The sequence below is a fragment of the Equus quagga genome, chromosome 14, assembly GCF_021613505.1.
Source record: "Equus quagga isolate Etosha38 chromosome 14, UCLA_HA_Equagga_1.0, whole genome shotgun sequence".
In the NCBI taxonomy this organism is placed as follows: Eukaryota; Metazoa; Chordata; class Mammalia; order Perissodactyla; family Equidae; genus Equus; species Equus quagga.
The window spans coordinates 79,154,015-79,162,249 of record NC_060280.1 but is presented as its reverse complement, the minus strand read 5'-3'; the positions used below and the strand labels follow the sequence as shown (position 1 = coordinate 79,162,249).

At 47.6% G+C, this 8,235-nt stretch overlaps 1 protein-coding gene across 1 annotated transcript in view; it reads left to right on the top strand.

Moving 5' to 3' along the window:
- The first annotated feature begins 449 nt into the window (after positions 1-449).
- Positions 450-8,235, top strand: part of SNX19 (sorting nexin 19) — a 48,095-nt gene continuing 40,309 nt past the window's right edge. Inside the window, exons 1-4 of the mRNA XM_046684991.1 lie at positions 450-2,467; positions 4,186-4,324; positions 5,451-5,551; positions 5,668-5,787. Coding sequence (XP_046540947.1) covers positions 776-2,467; positions 4,186-4,324; positions 5,451-5,551; positions 5,668-5,787 — 2,052 coding nt within the window. The 5' untranslated portion in view covers positions 450-775. The remainder of the gene's footprint in view (positions 2,468-4,185; positions 4,325-5,450; positions 5,552-5,667; positions 5,788-8,235) is intronic.

Sequence of the window (8,235 nt, the reverse complement as noted above, 5' to 3'; positions counted from 1 at the left end):
TAAATGATTTCAGTGCAGATGGGGTCTGGTTATTGTGTGGTCATATAACTTTAGATACGAATCTGGCCATATAGATCGGCATGCAGGTGAGGACGCCCCGGGCTTCTCTCCCTGGGGCAGTCCTAATTCATACCATAAAAAAAGTCCACTGGGTCATATAGTTTGGCACGTAGGCCAGGTCACCTTGGGCTTCTCTAGCTGGGGCAGCCTTAATCCACATCAACTTCCTGCGAGGCCACCCTCGGTCGGAACAAATTTCTGGGGGAATTTCCGCCCACCTTAGGCGCGCACTCTCCCTGCCTGCACTCGGTTCAGGGACCAGGCGGCGCTGGTGCTGTCACGGCAGCTCCTCACCACCAGGGGCCGCCCGGCAGCGCCGCGCCTCGGGGCGCGCGGACGCTCTCCCAGCATGCCTCGCTCCGCGACGTCGACCCGGAAGCTGTCGCCGGCGACCGCCGGCCGGCAGCCCTGAGCGGCGCTGGGCTGCGGGGCGCGGGGCTTGCCCGTCCGGCCGGCGGAGGCCTCACGAAGACCGGCGGGGAGGTCACCGTTGCGACCGGTGCACGTCCGGGCTGGGTTTGGGCGCGCCCCGCGGTGTGCGGCCGCGGCCCGCGGCGTCCGTACGTGTTTGCTGAGGGCCTAGCGGCTCTGCGGCGGGCGGGGCATCCTGAAGTCTGCCGGGTCTTCCCGGGGAGCGGCCCGGTGGACGCCCCGCTCCCGGCTCCGGTCTGAAACCCGGAGGGCGGTCGTCGAGCAGCGCCTGGTCCCCTCAGCCATGCAGGCGGAGGCTGGGGCCCCGCTCCAGGCGACCGCAGCCACGTCCCGCAGTGGCCTCAGTCACCTGCTGAGCAGCCGGAAGCTGCTGGCCGCGGGGGTCGTGCTCTGCTGGCTCCTGGCCGTCCACCTTCTGGTCCGCTTGTGGCTCCTGTGCCTCCTGTCGGCACTGCTGGCGGTGCTGGGGGCCTGGCTGGGCTCGGACGCCGTGGCGGGGGCCTCAGGGCGACTGCGCCTGGAACGCCTCATTCCGGTGGCCAGCTGCGCTCCCAGCCCCGAGGCGGAGAAGCAGTTGGAGCAGGAGATCAACCGCACCATCCGGATGATTCTACGGGACTTTGTGTCCTCCTGGTATCGCTCAGTGAGCCAGGAGCCAGCCTTCGAGGAGGAAATGGAGGCGGCCATGAGAGGGCTGGTCCGGGAGCTGCGGAGGAGGATGGGCACAGTGGACGGCCGAGCGCTCGCCCGGAGCGTGCTCACGCTCTGCGGCTGTCATCTGCAGAGCTACATTCAGGCGAAGGAGGCCACCGCAGGGAAGCAGAGCGGCACAGTGGAGCCCTCCCAGCTCTGGGAGGCCTACTGCCGGGCCACTGCCCCGCACCCTGCTGTGCAGAGCCCTGGTGCCGAGGTCGCCCACGCTCGCGGCCTTGTGAATTCGTTGCTGCAAGGACTAGTGCCAAAGCCCCACTTAGAGACCCGGACTGGGCGCCACGTGGTGGTGGAGCTCATTACCTGCAATGTGTTCTTACCACTGGTCAGCAAGCTGTCAGACCCTGACTGGATCCACCTTCTGCTCGTGGGCATCTTTTCCAAGACCAGAAATAATGCAGCAGGAGTGGTGAAACCACCCTGCACAGCCAGTGCCCTGGAACAGCCCTCAGTGCCCACATCTCTGCCGCTGACTGTAGAGGTACAGAATCTACCAGAAGTGACAGCCCCTTCTCCAGCAGGAGCCCCGGTGCTCCTGAACTGTAGGGAGCCAGAGGCGCCTTCACGCCCCTCCCCCGAGGTTGAAGAAGGCCATGAAGCTGTAGAGGCAGATTTGGGTGGAGTGCCAGAAGAGAGAAAAGTAGGAAACAACTCATCTCATTTCCTACAGCCAGATATTCGAGGCCCCCTCTTCTTATGTGAAGACGCTGAGCTGGAGTCTCCGTTGTCTGAACTGGGCAAAGAAACCATCATGCTCATGACCCCAGGCAACTTCCTCTCTGAGAGGATCCAGGATGCCCTCTGTGCCTTAGGCGGTTCCCAGTCTTTAGAGCCTAAGGACGGTGAAGGAGCTGAAGGAATAGAAGGAGCAGAGACCGAGGAGGGTCCAGACACAGGCCTCCTGGTCTCCATGCTGAATTCCTGCCCAGAGATCCAGATTGACACAGCAGACAAGGAGGTAGATCAAGGAGATGTCACCTCCCTTACAGCTTTGCTGGCAAGTCCACAAAGGACCTGCCCCCCGCGACCCTCTTGCTTAGAGAAGGATCTCACCAATGATGTGAGCTCCTCAGATCCTAGTCTGCCACAAGTTCTGCTTTCCTCCTCTCCAACTGGTCCTCTCAGCTCAGCCACCTTCAGCTTTGAGCCCCTGAGCAGTCCAGATGGCCCAGTTGTCATCCAGAACCTTCGTATCACTGGCACCATTACTGCTCGAGAGCACAGTGGCACCGGATCCCATCCATACACACTCTACACAGTGAAGGTAACAGGATTAGAAGTGTGGTCGTCCACTCTGGGCTGGGATTGGGGTTGGAAAGCAGAGTCAGTGAAGCTAGTTTTCTCAGGGAGAGAGGCCACCCCTAACCTAGTTTGCTGGGTCTGATTCAACAACTGTCTATATGTGAACAGTCTGAAGCTCATTTGCAAAGCAGAGTAGGCTTCTATGCAATACCTACACAAACAATCCTAGAATCTCAGCATTGTTAGGATACTGAGGGTCATGTTTTTCAGGGGTTCCCAATGTATAGAGTCTTGTCCAGAAATTCTCTTCCCAAACTTCTTCCCTGCTAAATTCTTTCCTTTTTTTTTTTTTGTTTTTTTAAGACTAGTGCCTTTTGTACTTTGTTTTGGGAAGGAAGGTTGTTTCCCTCTAGACACCTTAAAAGGCCGCAAGTTCCTTATTCCTAGTGATGTTTAAGCACAGAAGTAGGAACTGCTTGGCAGAGATGATATGAAGGGGGTTCATGTATCAGATGGCTAGTTTGATTAGAACAGCAGTTCCCTAAAACTGTCTTTAAGGTAGGCTGCTTCCAAGTCACCTGGAGAGTTGTATTTTTAAAAAGTATGGAATCCTGGAACCTATTCTTGGGAATTCTCATTCAGAATCCATGAGAGCCCATCAAAATCTGTATATTTAAAAAGCAGCCCAGGTGATTTTGAGGGGCAGGCAGGTTTTGGAATGTATCAGTGTTGAATAGTGCCCCTCAAGGAGCAGAATATTCCACAGAAAACATCACAGCTCCAAGTGCCCCCATTGTAAAAGCCCCACCCTGAACTCCGCCTGTGTCTCTTACCTAGGCCTTTTCTTCTCAGTACTGGTCCAAGGGACTACTTTGCTCATGTCAGCTCTCTCTCTCTGACTCTAAAAAGTTCTAAACACCAGCCTCGAGTCCCACCAAAAAGGAGATCGTTTCTTCCATCACTTGCCCACAGTATAGTATACTTCAACCAAACAATTACGATAACCTACTCCTAATGAGAACAAACTCATATATATGGGGGAACATACATCTCAAGTTGTCTTTTCCCACGTTCCGGCCTTCCAAGCCTATGGAGACCACCTTTGACTCCTTACAACATCTCCAGTCTTCACATGACTTCTATTCATGCAGATGATGTACTTAGGGAAAAAAAATTCAGTTTAGCTGCAAGAATAATAATCTGCCCAAAGCAAAACAAAATGCATGTCCCTTTAATGCATTTCATGCAAACAAATGATTTTTGTTCATCACCTGTTTTGGATTATTTGTTCTTCCCCCAACTAACATAGATAAACACTGGTTGAGTATAATGGCAAAATGATTATCCCCTTATAATCTCCAACGCCACAATTTAGGGGTGAAGGAGGGGGTGTCATTTTTATTGGTGTTGTACCTTCTGTTTTATATGCTGTCTTTGGGATTTGAAAAACAGTTATGTAGCCATTTTTATAAGTAAGGAAAGTGTTGTGGGAAGGAGGTTTGAGATGGAAGGAGTGAAGAGCAGTAAAATTCATTTCTCACTTGGGGCCATGTATATTGGGAAATGCGTCTCATTCATTATTTCATCCTTGGAACTCGAGTTATTCATTACCACCTAGAGCAGCAACAGATCTCGTTGGTTCAGGAGCAGAATAGGAACGTCTGCCTCCCTTGACCCCTACTCTACTCTTACTTTGTGGCCATGGGGCTGATGCAGTAAACAGGTTTGTTCATTCCACAGTATGAGACAGCTCTTGACAATGAGAACAGCAGTGGCCTGCAGCAGTTGGCCTACCACACTGTGAATCGCCGCTACCGTGAATTCCTGAATTTGCAGACCCGTCTGGAGGAGAAATCGGATCTACGAAAGTTCATCAAAAGTCAGGAGTTTCCCCAGCCCTGGCCTGCCTGCTTGCTTTTCGCATCCAGCCACCCTAATCTGAGAGGCTGGAGGCCTGTTGGTTTGTGGGGTGGGGTGGAGGAGAATGCAGCATCAAAGGTCCTGCCGTGCTCCCCAGGTTGCTTTCAGATGTTTCAGGGTTTAGTGCTGGACAGCACTGATCACATTGTTTCTGAGTTACTCCTTTGCCACTGAATGCTTTGTTCTAGGGCCCCATCTAGTTTAAACTTGAGAAAGAAACTTTCACATTGCCACCTGTGGCTATGAGGTAGCATGAGGAGTCAAATTAACTTTTCCAGATTCATAGATTACTCTTAAATATTAAAATATTATCCAGAAATCCTTACCACCTTTTCTTTAACAACCAGGCTTTTTTGTGTGTGCTGTTTGACACCCATAAGGCACAGGGACAATAAGAAAATGTAATAAAATTTAACTCTAAAAAATAAGCTAGTAAGCAGCTACTTTGTTTTTTTTTTAAAAATGCTGATGACCACTCAAACATTTTAATAAGTTTAGGCATAAATTATGGATTTCAATTATGCATTTTCTTTCTTAATAACATTAGCTTAATAACAAAGCTTAGTAACATAGCTTAATAACATTAGCTAATACTGAGCCATACTTGAAAATAGATGCCAGAGTCTCTTCTAAGCACTTTACACATACTAGTTCATGTAATTCTCATAATAACTTATGAGATAGAACGATTATCCCCATTTTACGGAATAGAAACAAAGATTAAGCAACTTGTGTAAGGTCATTATAGTACACATTGGAGCCAAAATTTAAACTTGGGCAGTTGGACTTCAAAGCCCTCTTTGTAACCACTGTAATGTGTGGCTTCTTATATCTTAATATTTACATTAATAATGAGAGAAGGTTGTATATATTATGTCCTTATTTTTCTATTTGGAGTTATTGTTTGTATTTATTTAATTTATTGTTATTATTTTTATATTTCGAACTCCTGAAATAAAATCCCAGGGAAATATATTCAACAGTTCTGTTTTCTTTACATATATGATGTGTTTTATGTGGAAATAGCTCTCAGTGAATGTTAAGTGAATGAACCCTTTTTTTTTCTTTTTTTTTTCTTTTTTAAGATGTGAAGGGTCCTAAAAAACTCTTTCCAGATCTTCCATTTGGAAACATGGATAGTGACAGGGTAGAAGCCCGTAAGAGCCTCCTGGAATCATTCCTAAAGGTCAGCATCCTTCTGTTATGGCTGTGTTCTCATTCTAACCACAAGACACTCAAGCCATGGTGGAGAGATGTGGGAACCAGAATTTCTCTTTGAAGTCCTTCTTGTGTCTTTTGCAGCAACTCTGTGCCATTCCTGAGATCGCTAACAGTGAGGAGATGCAGGAGTTCCTTGCTCTGAACACAGATGCTCGTATTGCCTTTGTCAAGAAACCATTCATGGTCTCCAGAATAGACAAGGTACTAGCAGGGCCACCGTGCTCAGTCTTAGTTTCTCGTCAGAGTGGAGGCAATGCTTGAAAAATAAGGGAGGTGGGAGGTGGGGAAAGGCAGCACAGGGGAGTCAATAGAATATGGACTAGAATTTTCAAGACCTGTTGCCAAATATTGGTTGGATCATCAACTTGCTGAATTACAGTGAGCAACTGTGAGGATACAATACTCCTGACACTGTAAGTGTACACATATCTCCTGGGGATATCAAGACATTGTTATTCTAGTAGAGAGATGTTAGGATAGATCTGTATCTCCATAGATAAGTAGGGGCAGGAAGGTCTCTTCTGGAGGTGAAGGTCATTCCCAGTGTCAGGAAAGAGAGCCCTAAGACAGGACACTAAGCTGGGTTTAAGTTCATTGGGGGATTCTCTACAGCTTGCTCTGGTGGTCTAGGGATTAAGATTTGGAACTCTCACCACCATGGCCTAGGTTACTTTCCTGGTCAGAGAACCACACCGCCTGTCTGTCTGTTGCTTGTCACACTGTGGCAGCTGCATGCAGCTGTGATGCTGAAAACTATGCCACCAGTATTTCAAATACTAGCAGGGTCACCTATGGTGGACAGGTTTCAGCGGAGCTTCCAGACTAACACAGACTAGGAAGAAGGACCTGGGTCTCCACTTTTGGAAGAATTGGCCGTAAAAACCCTATGAATAGCAGCAGAGCATTGTTTGATAGAGTGCCAGAAGGTGAGAGGATGGTGCAAAAAGATTGGGCAGGGTTCCACTCTGCTATCCACAGGGTCTCTAGGAGTTGAAATCGACTCGATGTCACTAACAGCAGAGTGATTCTCTGCTAGAGAACAGAGTGTGGAGAAAATTGTACCTTCTTCAAGATGATATCTCAGAACTCTTGGAGATGATAGGAGAAGGACATTTGTGTAACACATTAGAGCCTGTAAGCAGTTATTACCAACTGATTTTCGAGTCTCCAGGGCAGAAGTATGAGGTTTATGTTTATCAAAAGATGGCATGTGTTTTAAAAGGTTAGAAAACTGACTCATTGGTAGAAGAGGGACCTCCTTCTCATCTAGACTTCAGGGGATAAAATGATGAAGTAGAATTTCATGTGGTAGGAGTTAGGAGACATTCCCTTCCGTGAGGAAAAAACTGCAAACTAGAAAGGGATGAATGAGGTAAAATCCCCAGAATTCCCTGCAGATGTGTTCCTCCATGCAGTTGTGTTCATTCAGTCATTCTCTCAGCATCTACTTACTGCTCACCTGTTTAAAGCCGTGTACAGTACTGGTTGCTCATGATAGAACAGTGAACAAGACCGATAAGGACCCTCCCCTCACACTACAATTTTGTAAGCCTAGAGAGCAAGTTATATTTCCCAAGCTACGTTATCTACATTTATGCTATTCTCTGTGTTCTTTCCATGCTTTGTTATCCCTCAGTCTTTGTTGCAGTCCATCTCAACCATTTCAGCCTTGTCTTCCCTGTGCTAGTTGTTCTGCTCCTTGTGGAGGGTCAACACAAGATTGAGTTAAAGAAGGCGTGGTGCTGCTCTCAGCTAGCAGTGTTAATTAGCAAGAGGCACCAAAGGGAAAGTAAATGTTTTTTTCTTTTTTTTGATATTTTAGGGTTTCATTTGATTGTGCATTGTCCTTTTCAGCAAATACGTCATTTTCCCATTCTGAGAAAGAGATCGTTCTTACTTTTCAGTGAGGGTTGTTTTATTTAGTCTTTGTGAGTAGAGAAGTTTATATCAACTCCAGATTCCTTAGTTTTGACCTGAGTGATTTTTGTTATTCTTTCTGTCTTAAAGAAGAAAAATTGTTTGAATTAACTGGAGAAACAGTTGTTTACTCTGTGTGAATTATGCTGAGCATGTGTATGTTATATATGCCTCTAGACTGTATTTCTGGTTTGTTTGGGGGTTTTTTGGTGAGGAGGATTGGCCCTGTGCTAACATCTCTGCCAGTCTTCCTCTATTTTGCATGTGGGATGCCGCCACAGTGTGGCTTGATGAGCAGTGTGTAGGTCCATGCCCTGGATCTGAACCGGTGAACCATGGGCCGCTGAAGTGGAGCACAAGCTTAACCTCTGCGCCACCACGCCGGCCCTCTGGACTGTTTCTTATTTTGATAATCTTCACTCTTTCTTTTCTCTGTATATTCCTACCCATATAACTTCCACTTATTCACATCTTGGTGAAAGTATTGTCAACTTGGAAACTAAAAATCATTCTTTTATATACAAAGTAAGAAACTTTGAATGAAAAGTATTTCACCAGCCTGCTAAGTTCCCAGGCTTTTATTTATCCCATTGTTTGTTTTGGCTTCTTTGCCCATGGCATTGTTTGTCTTCACTGTGTGACGAAGAAGATTTTTATGGCTGTAGAAAAAAGGAAGGATAGTTGACCCTAAGCCATTAGCTAGTACCTGACTGTGTTGTTGGATAAGGCTCT